The 16,466-nt window shown below is 33.9% G+C and overlaps 1 protein-coding gene across 2 annotated transcripts in view; it reads left to right on the forward strand.

Annotated features, from left to right (window-relative positions):
• Positions 1–5,423: 5,423 nt before the first annotated feature.
• Positions 5,424–16,466, forward strand: part of LOC138308836 (uncharacterized) — a 29,059-nt gene continuing 18,016 nt past the window's right edge. The window contains exon 1 of one of the 2 annotated variants that reach the window (XM_069249860.1): positions 5,424–5,582. Coding sequence is in view for 1 of the 2 variants with exons in the window: in XM_069249859.1 (XP_069105960.1) it covers positions 12,673–12,732 (60 nt within the window). In the remaining variant the exon portion in view is untranslated. Of the gene's footprint in view, positions 5,583–12,638; positions 12,733–16,466 lie in introns of those variants that run through there. The other variant, XM_069249859.1, reaches the window with a different exon arrangement.

The raw sequence follows: 16,466 nt of genomic DNA on the forward strand, positions 1-16,466 counted from the left end.
AAATTACAGCTACGTAATACATCAAACATTTAATTTCACTGAAAGGTTGATAAATTCAATTAAGTCACAATAACAGTATACATCATTGTAACTTAATGCTAATCAGCGTTAATTGATTAATTATTAATTGATACCTAATATATAAAATGTAAATAGAACCAACATGGTGTACTCTTAAAGCTTGAATCTCTTACAATTTTGGTTGGCGTTCAGAACTCCTAATAACCCCCAATGATCTGTTACATGGCTATATAAGAATCTGGTCTTAGTCACAGGGAATTGTCACTATTCCCAACTAGCAGCCCTTATTATACTCTATAACACTAAAATAATATAGACTGGTGTTTGGTAAAATGTGTTAAATCCCTATGTCATTATGTTCTTATTGGAATTTTAGATTCAATATTATTAATACTCGTTTTGTTTAATGATATGCTGGAAAGTTCTTACTAGTAGTTTCAATTTTAGTTCTCTTTTATTATATGTTGATCGTATTTTTTATTTACATATATGTCTGTAATCCTTTGTCCTAAGTTTGATGGAGAATTATTGAAAAAGAAGTTCAGGACAGAGGTAATCCTAGTATAGACCTGTATATGTGTGTATATGTACGTTAGCTGGCGTGTTCTATCATTAACATATATCAGTGTTATTTTTGCATTCATTGATTAATATTTCACACTTCGCAGACGTTTGTTACAGCATTGATTATATTGTTTCTTAGTTGAGCTTCCTATTCGATATATCTAAAGTTTAAAAATAATTCACATGGTACAATGCTGTAAAACTACTAACTTGATTAATTTTATAAATCAATCAATAATGATATAATTATATTTGTTAATTTACTGTCTATAAACTGTGGGTTTCTTGGAAATCTTTAAATTCTGTGATCATTATAAGTACTGTTTCAAGTCAGGCAACTTGTTTTGATTAAAAGATGTTTTGTTTAGGCATCCATTTTCTTCGCTTATTTTGTTACGCTTATTTTGATTGGCGGATATTTTTACCTTGGCCATAATCATCTCTTTTCTGAGACTAATATTGTTGCCTTGACTGGTTTACCTCGGCTTGAAGTTATGATTTTGTTGGCTGATTTTTCTCTAGCAGTTATTTTCTTCAAACCTGATTCGCTGAAGATTTTAATGCGAAGGCATTTAGCTTCAGGTTTGATTGGATGGACATTTTCTGGACCCTTCAGGTAAATTTTTATCAGTGATTGGACTGATGTCAATGTACCTTGTGATAAAAAGGTCCATTAAGGTATACTGACCTATTAAAGTACGTGTTGTTATACAGGTCACCTTTCTTTTGTATATAGACAGGTGGAAATAGTCACTTAACAATTAGTAGCATGCTGTAGAGAATGGGATTGGGCTGTGTGTTCAATTATAACGTGACATTTGTAAACGCTGATAAACTTTTTTCATGCTAAAATTACATTACATTTGAAATATTTTCTGTATCATATGCCTAGCAACTGATGATTGCATTCAGAGCTGGTAAAGGGACAATATACATGACATTTGATAACCCAGGAAAGCGATGAAATTGATTAAAAATAAAATATCAGCTATAAATAAGGCTCTGTAAGGATTGTAACTAGATGAACACAAATATTGTAATTCGTTTTATATGAGCAGCGGGCTTTGTTAGTTTCACATTGTGAAACTGTCACTGTTTATATGGTTGACCATTGTGTGTATAGAAATACATGTATGTATAACGCAATATAATATTTGTATAGTGTAAAGATGGAGAGATTATTATAATACAAACTATTTATTAGAAATAACTATTTGTCGTTAAGCATTTGACTATAGCTTTGGTGAAATTATAAAGCTGATACAACTGTTGACCATACGTGTTCACAACTACCACTATCACATTACGTCTATCGGTTACTCGGTTAGGCAGAGTTATCGTCCTTTGTGAGCAAGCATGCATGATTACGTCATTTGATGACATAGACCCGATTTAAACAACGATTACCTAATCATAGTTTAACGAAAACGTGAGATAAAACTGTTGAAGAGTATATGTAATGATAAATTTCTTAATTCAACTTTATAGGCTCTTTTCATATATCGTCTTATTTTGATAAAGATATACTCTGAGGTTTCGCTGCAAATGAAAAATAAGTAAAATCATCATACACTGATGAAGCTAATTAATTAATGATCTTTAAAACTGGGTCCATGTCGTTTTCACTAATATGCATGACTTATAAATAACGGAACTTTTTTGATATCTGCCATTGTGAGGAACAGAGAGAATGTCACATACAGCATACACATATAGATTATGAATTTTTGTTACTTTGAAACTTTTATCGGCAATGTACAGTTGAATCAAAATACTTGTTTTAAACAAAGAAAAACAATCTGATTTGTAATTGTGTTTTAAATGCATGTTAAAAAAGATGTCGGACATAGAAAAGTTTGAGCTATTAATCTTGCTTTTTAATCAAGATTTAATTTAACATTCACCTATTTTAATTAATTAATTTTGATTATCGATTTTCTAGTCAATCACACAGTCGTTGGGCGTTTGTTAATTAATGCAAAAGTGGTAGTTTTGATCAATTTTAACCTTGCCTTAAGTTTGATTAAGATAATGTAAATTATTGATGTGTGTATATATATACGTACGTGATCACAGATTAACCTGTTACCATAGCAACTAACCAAGGAATATCCACACAGTAGGACACGTGTGATGCAATTGTTTTATACGTCATGGAAAATGTAATGATTAAGTAGAGCGAGACGATCTTAGTTAAGTAGTCAATTTTTTTCCTAATCCAAAATAGATGTTTTATATATTGTTAAATGTTATCATGCGATAAAATATAAAAATATATAAGAACAGGAGACCACTGAAACTCCAAAAAGAAAATAATATCAATAATTTTCATGTATAATCTAATATGAGGTGAATGTGTGTATGCTTTACTTTCCGAAAGACAAGATACAGGGGATGATTAGGTTACTTCATGCATTATGATTTTAACGACGAAGGGGTCTTAAGATTTAGGTACTAAATATAGTTTATGTTTTCAATGTTTCATATAGAAAACACTACACTTAAGAGAACTCACAATCTCCGAATTTTATATTAGTTTCGCTCTGCTAGCTTGATTACGTTTTCAATGGCGGGGAAATGTACACTAATTTGATAATTGCTTTTTCTGAGGACTTTTGCAATTTGTTATTTTGTAAATATGGGGTGCTAGTACTGTAGACGTGTGAAGGACCTCTGTCAAGATATGCATATCATAAATATGATCATCTAAATAAAATGTACCATACTCACAATGCGGTGTCGAGATTGTCATTTCCCTCTTGGCGAAAGCGAAATTTCTTTTCAAGTTCAAGAACCAGAGACACACTGCAATATAGTAAAGAATTTAAGGTAACGATGGTGTGAGGGCTAATCATGCTGAGCAATCTGAAAATAGCGGCATGTTTAAGTTTCACTTTAACTGTATTTTGGATGAAGTCGCGGATGTTGGAAGTACACAATTTGTATATAGTGCTTGCTGTTTTTGTTAATGAGCCATGAGCCGTTGCCAGATGGGACATTAAAGAATCAGAGATTGCTGAGGGAAAAGGTAGGGTCAAGCTTCGATCAATGAGGAAAACTAGAGTTTGTGGGTGAGGGAGAAAACTTTTTTCTTTGTCTGGAAAACACCAAATGACCACGACGGTAGCAAACTTATTACATATTTAAGCAATATGTCTTTCACGGAAATCGGTAACACAAGCAAAACGATCGCCAAGTTGGCCGACATACACATGGTATCGGAATCCACTGAGTAGCCATCTCAGGCAATCACTGATTTTACTGAGGTAAACTGATGTGTCCTCGTGGGGGATAGACAACAGCTCAGCTCACTTTGATCATGTATTTGGGACATATTCGTCCACAACCGTTTTAACCACAGTGCCTGGCCAAAGATTTACATAAACACATGAACTTGTCCACATCTTGAAAGCACCAAGCAAGGGAAGGGAATACTATATGTTCTAAACGCGCAATGTGCCACTTCGTAATGTAAGATCTCAATATGATATGGAATATTTAAATTTAAAATTCTTCATTATTTTTTTCGACAGTTTTGAAGTCGCGATTACATGTATCTGAGCAGACGGAGGATTGGAAATGAAGACTTGGTCCAAGGGGCAAAATCATCTACAAAGTATAAGGGGGATGTAACAGCGACAATGGAAAGCTGGTTTTCTGCCAAGTACTGGACAATTTGACGAGAAACAGATATGCATTCTTAAGGATTATGCATCCTTTAGGATGTGAAGTTACATGTGATGGAATTTTACGGGGAAAAGGGCAACTCATCTCCCGCCATATCAAGAAGCGGACGCCCATGGTTACGTCTGATTTGAAACTCCGGTAGGACATGGTAGAAAATGGCGACCCATCTGACATAACAAGAGACTGACCAAAATATGTGTATCAATGATGAGTTGAATTATGTCATAGCAGCCCATAACACATTGCATCTTTGCAACTTCTCTCTATATCCAAAAGTGGACATCATTTTTAGATTGTCCGAAATGTAGCATGTCGTCCTCGCTATTCCAGGGGTTAATCTTACTGTCGTTATATCCATCCCTGCACTATGTTGTAGCAAAGTTTAAGGCTTTCCGACAACGGAGTAGACAAGTAATTTGGTTCTTTGATGTACATCAAAAGAATCAAATAAAGTCACTATGGTTTCTGAAGTTTGCGTCGCTCCCTGTTGCCTGTAATTGGCCATTTGTTTTTCCTGAAATGCCTTCAATTTTACTATGACAGTCCGGTTTTGGATAACATGACAATGATAGTAAATGTTGAAGTATCTAGGTGAATATATCGACAGTAACAGCAATACCTGACTTCTGCTGCACAGACATAATACAGTAACTATTAACAGAAATGACAGACTAATTTCAGATCTGGAGATCCTTAGGATGGAATTGGAAGTCATGATGACGCAAGTTCTATACTAGGTTTTGAATATCTACCTGACGAATTGCTTGCTTTGAAGGACAGTTACTCTTGTTGTGAATTCGATCAATGTCAATCACAGTGATGCCATGTCATCAGTCGTATCTCTGAGTTTCTTTTTTAAAGTAGGAACATTTCCATCATGTAGTTTTTTTCATATCTATGGATAATGTTTTAATATATCACCATCGTCTGTTCATCGTTACCGCCCGTGACATCGCTCCTGTCATCTGTCCCGTTATCGGGTCGTGAGAATGGCATTAGTGTGACGTCACATACATCTAAACCTCTGACAAAGGAAGTTTTTGAGGACCCTCGTGGTGATTTTTTACATTATAGAACTGGTAACAGGCATGAATGTTATACATTAACTGGCGAATACGACTGTTGTTATCGACTCTGATCTTATCGGCGTAGATCAACTGTTTGTAGTCACTCGAATGCGCCCATCTGGAACTTGGCAGTGATCGGACCCGTCTGAGACTTCTCAATCGGTTATAACTTGTGACGATATTTTCAAAATTACAAATCGGCGGAGACACGATCACCACCTCAATCGCTATCTACATTGGAAGGTAGGTTAATTAAGTTTTTATACCTCTTTTCTATGTTGAACACTTTTCTTTTTTATGTTATTTTGTAAGTTTTCATCATACGTCAATGCCATCAATGTTACCAATGATTCATAACATTTAAACTTTCGCGTTTTCAAAGCTTTATGTGTTATATGGGATCAAGTCATCCGCGATATCCCAGGGATTTCTATCATTGCCATTGTATCCACATCCTCGATATTGTCGTTATACACATCATCGATACTCAAGGGACTAATGTCACTGTCGTTATATCCGCCCCTAGATCACGTCATAATAAAACTGAAGAACTGGAGAAAAAACTCTTTTACCCAATATTTACTACCTCAGGTAATTCGTATCCTACAGACATACGTTTATAAGAATCCAGTGTTATCTGGAGTACAACCATTGATGTTATTTCTTATATACATTACTTATATATATCACATAATATATCATAGTGAACTGTTAATCATTTACTGTGTCACCGATATATAACCCCTGCCAAGTCCAATGTATTTCACTGAAGTCGTGCCACCTGTGTTAACAATATGTCCGTAGTACGTATGTTATGTAATCAGTCACTGGTTTAACAGTAGAGCCTAAGTTAACATCAGATTTAAGATTTAATTTAAAACAAAACCACTTGTATGACATTATTATTGAGATAGTTATCTGTAGGAATGTCTGTATGGAGTCAGATCCAGTAGAAAACTAGGAATCGTGTAATGGTAAGGGACACTACAACATCAATGTGTAACGTAATCAAGAAAAGTTCGTATAATAGTAAAATAATATTGGCCTTCACCCATTGAAACAACATTATTTTGGCACTACCACAAAATCCCTCTTTTTAACATTGATTAGTTTGCACTCCGATATTTTTGATAACTTCCTTAACACTCTGAGTCAGTCGATTGACCATCCGCAATATTCCAGCGGTTACTATCTTTTATTATATCCACTCCAAGAAAATATCAATGCAAAACATTGAACATTCGTATGACCATTTATACATTATTCTTTAAGAACTCTGTATTTTTTTTAGACTTTGGTTTAACTCTTATAGAGCCTGAATGGTCTCTCTGAAACCCGGTAATTTGCTGCACTTAGTAAGAACAGTTTATAACAAGTAGTTTATGAATGTTTGATGGTCTCTCTCGCCATTTGTCAGCCCCTCTATTTGTTTGATCTGTGGTGCCACTTGTAAAGTTCAGGTGTCATACGAACACTCCATTCAATTTAATTTTAGCCAAAAGAGTTCTTGAATCTGAAATATATTTTGTTGATATTGAGGAACTACGATGACGAAAAACCCGGATATTGTTATTTTTATCTCATCTATTTTCACTATGACATAGTCTAGGGGTGGATAGATCGAAGGGGTTGTATATAACATCCTCAATAGCAACATCACTTCATGGTTTATGGAGCAATTGATTCTGTACCAAACCCCTCTCTTAATCCAAAATACAAAAATGTACTTAAAATGTACTTCAAATATAGGATGCGGAATGTTTTCAATGCTACTCAGAATTGCAATATCATTATGTTGTTTGGGCCTAGAGTTAAAGTAAAATGGTAAGCATATAATCTACATTGACACTGTGCAGTGTGATTCTATAAGTATGATCTGTTTCACCATGTCCCCACTTCAAATTCATGTACTAGGTTATTATGTACTATGTACTAGTGGTTTATCCTGCCATCTCGAGGCTGTTAATGACGAGTTGCAGAACACACGGAACAATGGGACCTTAACGTAGAACAAATTAACAGTGATCACTATTTTCATATATATCAACACAAGAAAACCAAAACACTTTTATCATTTATTCCCAAATAATTGTGATGATTTTGAACATGCATTTGGGTTTCTTTGTTCATAAATAAAAGTATTGGTCACTAATATATAGCTACAAATGTATGTGCTTCCCTATACGGGACTCCTCTTTACTCACGTCATCGACTCCTGCTTGATTAGTTAACTTTTACCATTTAGTTTAACTTCAGTCGATGTAGCATACGTACGTATGATATACCGTTTAAATTCAATTTACGGCCACACAATCCAGTTCTTAGGCTGTGACAGCTAATTCTAAACTCTCCTTTTACAAATTGCAAAAGTGCTGAATATGTTAATTATAAAAAGTCATAGGAAGCATTAAACCAACATCGATCGTTCAAAATCGCCCCTTTAAATTCTCCGTGCTATGTGAGGGCGGTTTTGATGTCGATTTACACAAATCGTCCCTTTAACTTGATCTTCTATGATACATACACACAACGCCTAGTCCGGTAGGTAACTCAGTTATACGTTTTTAGATCACGTATAATCCCATTCACGAGATGACTTGGACTGGAAGAAAACTCCACACACACTTGATTCGCTAATTATTCACAGCATGATTGACAAATCTGGTGATTTTCTTTGTCCAGAGTTGTCGAACCTTGATAATTCGAGATCTTTTCAAAATAAGTGTGGCCAGTATTTATATGCGACAATGCTTTCGGTATTTTATAGGTATCAAGAATGTTTGATGTTTTCATATAACATCAAACGATACGAATGATTTATAAATCGTATCTGTTACAATTTACGTCATTTATAAATTAATCTTGCTTATAACAAGCGGTTTTATTAGCTTAATAATTTCTCTTCATCAGCCCATAAAGGAAAAAATGACGTCGCTGTTTGTAACGTCGCTTCTGATTGGCTGGCACAATGGCGTAAGGATTTAACAGAAAAAAGAGTCCATCAATGAATTTGGAATTTTGAAGAGATTACCTAAAGTAGATTGAGCTATAAGGATTGATTTGAAAATTCATATATGTTATAGAAATATAATACAAAATTCTTTGTGTATCCTCACGCATTGTGTAAGTGGAAGAAGGGATATGGCCAGGATGCGCACACTGTGTTCCTCGACCAATTTCGTTATCACCTAGTGACGTTCTACTCAACAATAAATCGCCTGATATGTGTTTAAACAACACTCATCCAACACAATTGATTTCATCTAAAATTAACGTTTATGATTACATAAAGTAATTTAAGCATAAAGTTAATCCGACACCACACAATAACATTACGCGTTAGGTAAACAATTTCTGATAAATAATTTAAAAAAAAATAATTTCTGTAAACATTGTCAATAATTCTGTCTCTCTCTCTAGTGGATTAAAAAGAGAAATCAATATATTGATAGGCGGCCCGTGAGGTACAATAACGCAATCCCAGCCGGATTCAGCTATCCGGTATTTAATAGAATCGTTAAATTTTAATAACCATTATATTAAAATCCAATAAATCCTAAATAACTTAAATAAACGTGTATGTTTTCTCTTCCATATTCATCTACGCGATAAAAACTCAACTTAGACATAGCTAGTTACGGAGAGTAACCGTATAGAATAAAAAGAAAGTCAGATATAATATAAATAATGACCTTTTTGGTTTCTTTTCCTTTAGGTGATCTTTATAGACAGGGTTGACTGTACCCGTTTAAAAATGTCCTTTTTATTTGTCAATCAATTTGATAAATACAAACTATTTCAATGACTGCTGTCAAACAGTGATTAAGACAGAAAGCAATTAACGTCTTTGGCGAATTTCCTATTCTATGTGAAATATATATAATATTCATGCAAGTAAACAATGTTTACTGAATTGTATTTATGTTTATTTATCTGTTTATTTATTTGTCTACAGTATTTGTGTTATTTGTTTTTGTCATTTATGTATCTGTATTTGTTTACAATAAAAGGTAAAAGAAAGAATATTCAATGTATCCAAAGCTATAAGCTATAGACTAAGAATATAACATAAAAAATACATTTCATGAAAAACATCAGTTATCGACCCTTTGTTGAATCCAGAGCTCGGCGTCACGTCTTCTAATATATAGATCAGCTGTCACCATTTCTTTTTCATCTATCATCATCAGGGATGATTTGGTTTGTAGTTCAACTTACAAAATACGAAATGTTGATCCATTACGTTCAAACTAAATTGCACCGAAAATCACATGTAAATGACTGTCATTAGATATGTAATTGTAAAGGTCTTTTAAATGTCATTTACAGAAAGGTGGAACCAACAATCAGAAACAAATCTACGTAATTGATAGATTAAATTTGCCATTTTGAAATGTTGATATAACCACATCACTGCACGCTTTGCATTCTTCGGTATTTTCTTTCTCTTAACTAGGCATATGGACTTTAAGAAGTAATTGTTAAAAACTAACGAGAGTGACAAAAGTGCCGTAGATAACATTGAGTTTATTTGAACTGTTTCTATAATAGCAATTGATATGAAATAAATTTTATCTGTCTGCGACGTACATTTTCTATACAATTACATAGAGGCAGATAGAGGAGTCTGTTCCTCTTAAGTTCTCAGTAAGGGAGTTGGACGACTGGTTGCTCGTCGTCTGTGCAGGGTGTGCTGTTTGATGTCTTTGACGACATGCTTCAGTGATACATCACTATAAAATTGGTATGGTCTAACTCCTGAAAATTTATTATGGAGGAGATACAACATGTATGATACCGTAGCCTCCCGATAAAAATGACCTGAGCTGTTAACAGGATGTTAAATCAACCAACTTGTTTATATATATGTATAAGTGGTTGTATGGAGATGAAAATATGGTTTCAAACAATCGTTTACTGCTGCTAACATATCCAAAGAATATATTCTTTTGTAATACCTAAACATTATTCTACGCAATAGTAAAATCGGGCCGTTGTACATTATATTAGGAGTAATGCGTAACAATCAGAATACATTTATCAGCTGAGATACAGATCGACGGGGAAGGTAAGTATAGAATACCCTGACACAGACGGATAATTTGTTGTGGTTATTTTCAAGGTTTTACATTGCATGATTAATTACTGAAATGTTAATGAGTATCACGCACCTTCGCGTGTCACGTGCTGGACAATGCACATGTAATTAATGACCGACCCCGGGGTCATTGTCATAGCGTTATTTTTGTAATGCAATAAAACTCGTGACTAGTTTTTGTTATTGCAAAGAGGCCGCTTTCTTCTATTTTTAATAAGGTATGGTATATCAAAAATATGATTTCATTCAATTATTACCCCAAACTGTTCACACTTTATATCATGGATAGACACATCCTTGCTAGTAAGAGTAGATGGAGTGTTCTAACCGTACTTTATTTCCTCTGGAAATTTTTCTTCAATAGTTGATTAACGCCAAACATATTGAGGATTTTCCTATGTGATGTCTGTTAAAATAATTAACACTTGATTTGAAACTAGGGGATTTTTTTTCTTGAAACACTCCTTGAGCATGTTAATGTTTTGTTTTTGAAATCCTTACACCTCGTCAACTGCTACTACGTATGTTGTTGATGAATGAGCATATGTTCTCGAAGACGGTATTGTTTTAGTATTGTGTCTTCTTGCGCTAGTGGAACTTTTGCTTCCAACATAGTGTTATCTCAATGAATCATACTGTCTGAAGACATCGATCAAGAAACCCTACCGCCTACATTATCATATTATACTGCCACAAATCCTTATCAATAACCATTAATATTATACATGTAAATAGGAATATTAGCGGAACTCTCTGTTTAAGAAGGCATATATAATATATGTACCATGACATACACCCTTAAGTGGTTATCCTTGGTACCAGGTCAGGGCCTGCAGACATGTTAACGATATATGTTAATACCCTTACCCTAATGCGAATACAATTTTTCACATCTATAAATATGCAGATACATCGGGACAAACCGGATACGACCAGGGAATCAATAAAAACATGTAAGAAATGGGACTATACGTCGACATTAACGGTACAAAAGCTTTATAAGGTGTGACTTTTACTAAATCAGGGAAGACACTGGATATAAAGGATAATTTGTATCTATCAGTAACAAACAAACACTGCCAGGCTACAGCTGAGACTTTAATAAATGGTTTTTTGTAGAACAGGTTGTATTGATTCTATCAGGATTCGTAAACACGGGACGACACATTAATTTCAGTTGAATGTCCTCGTCCCATGGCCTTCTTAACACTTTTAAACCAACCATATCCCAAGCATCCAAAACCGGTAGTAGCAAGTTGTGACATTGGCTGAGACGGTCTCAAAGCAAGTATAAACGAATTAGTCTAAAATCAGCAATATTTAGCTATTTTGTAAACCACGGTTAACAAGTTTGTTGTTATAAAAATGGATTTCATTTTTTCAAAAATATTTTTTCATTGAAAAAAAATGTCTTGCTTTCATATCTCATCATATCATTTAAAAAAAAGAGTGGTAATTGCAAAAAAAATCATACTTAGCAAGCAAATCTATCACAGGCACATTTTCGCATAATGACATGGTACTCGTACATCAATGTACATTAAATCCTGCTCCCAATTGGATTTCGCATCTCATCTTTTTTGCACCAAACAGTTACAGTGTAAATCCGGACAGGTTTCTTGTCAAAAAATCTTGCCAAAAATAAATTATATAGCAACCGTTTCACAACAAAATTTCGTAAACAATAATGTACAATTATACTGACTTACAAGAAATATCGCGGCAAACAAATTATACAGAATCTTCACAACCAGAAACGAGAATTTGTTCAACATAATTGATATTCTTTTCAGTTCGCAATTGAATATCTTGCGAAAATAAAAGTAGGAAAAAATAACAAGTAAATTTCGTACAGAGCAATAAATGGACATTCTTATATTCTGTCATACGTATTCCCATAAAATATAAACTTGACAACACACTTTCGCGTAGTCCGCTAAAACTGCCTATATTATTAGTTTTTCCTTAGATATATTAAGCAATAAAGCTTAATAATATTAGCAGGTTTAGTGGACTAAATTTTGAGCAAAAATGTAAAACATTCATACTTGTTGAGAAGTGAACTTTCACACTCCCCATGTCACTACCAGACACGTGCGTCAGTACTGAAACACCAACGGGAATCAAGGATTTCAGTTGTTTTTATTTACATGTAAATCATAACGAGCCAATACCTGTTCAGATCGCTCACGTGACCACAGGTAAAAACCCTACGTACCATTATAACAGGTGTATATGTACCCGAGACTACCATCCCATGTATTAGACCGGATCTATCGCTTCACACCTGTACAGGTAGGCAATCTCAATTTGTTACTAATTTACATTGTTAAAGGTCTCTTGTTAATGCGTACATTTGGTGATTATGATTGCCTTCATCTTAGACAATTCTACTACAGAACAAATAATACAGAAATCTCGGATTTCGGAATGATACTAAAACATAAATCTACTAAAGCACGGGTTTTATGTTTCAGTTTCTGTTCTAAAAAATTGATTTCCATTTCTGTAATATTGTTTCAGATGAAGTTTACATTACTTTAATTTTGTTTTAATTTTATTATTTTTTGTGCTTTAACGAATGTTATTTTAGACGAAGGTTACGTTTATATACATAAACCATTGAAAGAAAAATATTCGTCCACGGTTTCTTTCAAATTCAACAAGCCAAATTGACATATGTAATACTTCAAATAACGACACAAGAATTAATTACAATTGATATCACTAAAACATATCACGTTTCTGTAATGGAAAATTGGTATTTAAACGAAACTTAACCGATGAATGCACTTTGGAAACTGTTTACTTGGTATTAAGATGTCATGGTAGATAGAAGTAAGTTTTAGGGCGTTAGTTTTCGATCGCAAGACGACAAATATAGATAAGAGGTGTGCGAATGTTATATAGAATATATCCGGATGGAATACATGGACTTTAATGCATGCATTAACATATTTTATGTTAATGGGTGTTGAATGTCAATATACCATCCAGCTAATACTATCTATGTTGTAATGATCATCCACATGCATATAGTTTATTAACTGTCACATTTTACCAAACCCAAAACATGATGAAATCTTAAAGGAAGTGGACCTTCCTATAACGCATCAATACATATCGCACTTTACAATCCTTTGTTTTGATATGAGAAAAGTGTTAAAATTCTTATAATAATATTTATTAGAAAGTTGATTTCAAATACCATGATAAAATGTCTATCAGTTGTGGTATTATTATTGTTTAACATGGCAATGAATAAACCGTAAGAAAATGCGATCTGGTCACATTGTTTTTGTTGGTGTTGTGGTTTTACAAGAAATACTTTGTGCATGTATTATAATGCTTTGACTCAAAACATTTATTATTGAGGTAGTACAACTTAGGAAACCGTCTTCTATTATCATACTATTTCACTTTGATAAGGACGGCCTATGAGTGCAAATCGTTGCGTGTATGAATGTCTGTATATTTTGATAGACTGTGCTATATTAGTGTTGTGTCTTCTTGTATGGAACAGTTACTCTTTTCATAGTGTTATCTCACTAAAGCATGCCGTCAGCAAGAAACACAACTATCCGGTCACAATGGATTTCCTAACAAGTCCTATATCACTGATGTATGCCACAGAAGACACTGGACACCCTGTAGTTCGACACGATTTCTCGAAACAAACTAACTGAGTTTTCGAGAAGTCGGGGTCTATATTCAGTGTCTTTCGAATCTTTGGTATCACGCGTTAGATTTCATATTTACGGCATTGGATTAGTGGGTGACATATGTATGTTGACATTTACTTAATCGCTACAATAAATATTCATTAACAACTGACACATACGGATGGTTTAAGTTATTTTTAGTGTAACTTAGACGGATCATCACCTACACAGACTTATAGCATATAGGTGTGGCGAGACTCAAATGACAATTTAATTTCGGGTGATTTAAATTTCAGAATCGATGAGATGTTTGGAGCAACGACTAGTCTATTACGGCGATCTCTTTGTGTGTTACTACAAGATTTAACGATACATTTGTAAATCGGTAAATACGATTAATTAAATATACCGTCAGATCGACCAGATTATCTCTTCATTCTAGAAAACATGTTCAATCTGCGATAACTGATTGCGAATGTTATTTATCACCAAAGATTTGTCGTTATATATGTAAGTTACATAAGATAAACATAATAAAAACATAATTTATGTCCATTTTAACACGAATTTTTTTGTTGAACTGATAATTAATAGCATGTATCGTGCTTCGTCACTTTAAATTTCGTCACGGCTAATTTGAGTATAGATAAAATTAATTGAACTGCTAATAAATATTATCATTTTCAATAGTTTATGAGGATTGCGATTCTAGTATTACAATGGTTAGGCTAATTACCAATCGTTTGGGGAAAAACATGGTAATTAGTATTGTATAAAGGTCCAAAATTGAGCACGGTTAATATGACGTAAAATAAAACCTAAACTAAACTACACGTACTATTAGTGACGCTCCCGACGTTTAATCGTACAACACGATATGAAATGGGCACGAAATACGGCGTGGGAAGATGTCAGATCGAGCTTGGTACCAGAACTTCGAGATGTATCTGTCTTATGCTGACAAAGTCTGTCGGTTCTCCTCTTACCATACCTAGAGGTGTGCGTTGAAATTGAGAAATGTTTCATCGTGAAAACAAATGTTGCATTGTAGTATGTTTCATCGTGAAAACAAATGTTGCATTGTAGTATGTGCCGTACGAAGTACACATTGGTAAAAATAAATACAAATGCAAATGGAATTTTTGGACAAGGAACAGCATGGAACAAGAATGTGTTCTTTAATTATATCTGACATTAAATAACCGACTCCACACCCTTACTAAGTGTCCAAATCCCCGGTAGGGCATGCTTACTTTAACGGACGAGTGAAAGCTTGTTATATATATATCTACTTGTTTAATTAAGTGAACTTAAGAATCATCTTCTATATGATACGCATTTAATCTTTAACAATCAGATTTAGGTAAGTACAAAAATATTTATACATGTATGTACCTATTACAATCTCTAACAGATTAACTCCGACCCTAAACATCCCTATACGTCACGGATATGTAATAATCCCCAATACTAATTGAGTTGTTTTTGTCAGATTAAAACTAATCCGAAGCAGACGGTTAAAGACATTTTATCCGACAGGCGACAGTGGTATTTGGGTGACCGAGTCGATGTTCATGTCCTTTATACATTTTGTATACCATGAGTTCCGTAAGTTTACGCCAACTGAGTTCTAATGATGAAAGGTTAGACGTAAATATTGTAATAGGTGGAGCCAAAGTGGCGGTAAACGGCAACTTTAGCACTGTCTACAGTTTTATTTACGGATCCGTTTCTCCGTATACATAATGCTAGTGTAGCGACGTGGATCGCGGTTCGATAATATGTTTACTACAGAATTAGGAATGGTACAACGATCGATCTAGATGTATTTTAGGTATATATAATGGCTATTATAGAATGTCATTATAGACTCTGAACTAATTTCCTTCAACATAATGACTTAAATTAATTACTTTTTGCTGTAATTAGTCGATAATCTGGTAATTAATCTATTAATGAAGCGTTTTCAGTCTGGTAACACTTTGTGTGAAATGGAAAATATATTTAGGTCCAAGGGCAAGTCTTATGGCAGATGAGGTCACCTCATTGACATGTCAACATGAAAAACAATACATGTGACAAGTCCCTTACTTTGTAATTTCTTATGTCAGTTACATTGCAAAAAGAAATTTCCCCATAACTATTTCGTTAGATCAATAAATCTGTGATAAAAATCTTCTAAATCTTTCGATCAATTTTTACACAAGAGAAAATTAGTGATAGTGTTACTGGGCTTGAACCTTACTAGCGGTAGATTTCCATGGCTACTGTTATTGTAACGATCACTTGAGGGATTCTAGAAGTTCGATGAAGCCCATGACCCATTTATGTACAAAGACTAGATGTGCCTATATTGTCTAGGTATAA

Source organism: Argopecten irradians, chromosome 15, assembly GCF_041381155.1.
Source record: "Argopecten irradians isolate NY chromosome 15, Ai_NY, whole genome shotgun sequence".
NCBI classification, from domain to species: domain Eukaryota; kingdom Metazoa; phylum Mollusca; class Bivalvia; order Pectinida; family Pectinidae; genus Argopecten; species Argopecten irradians.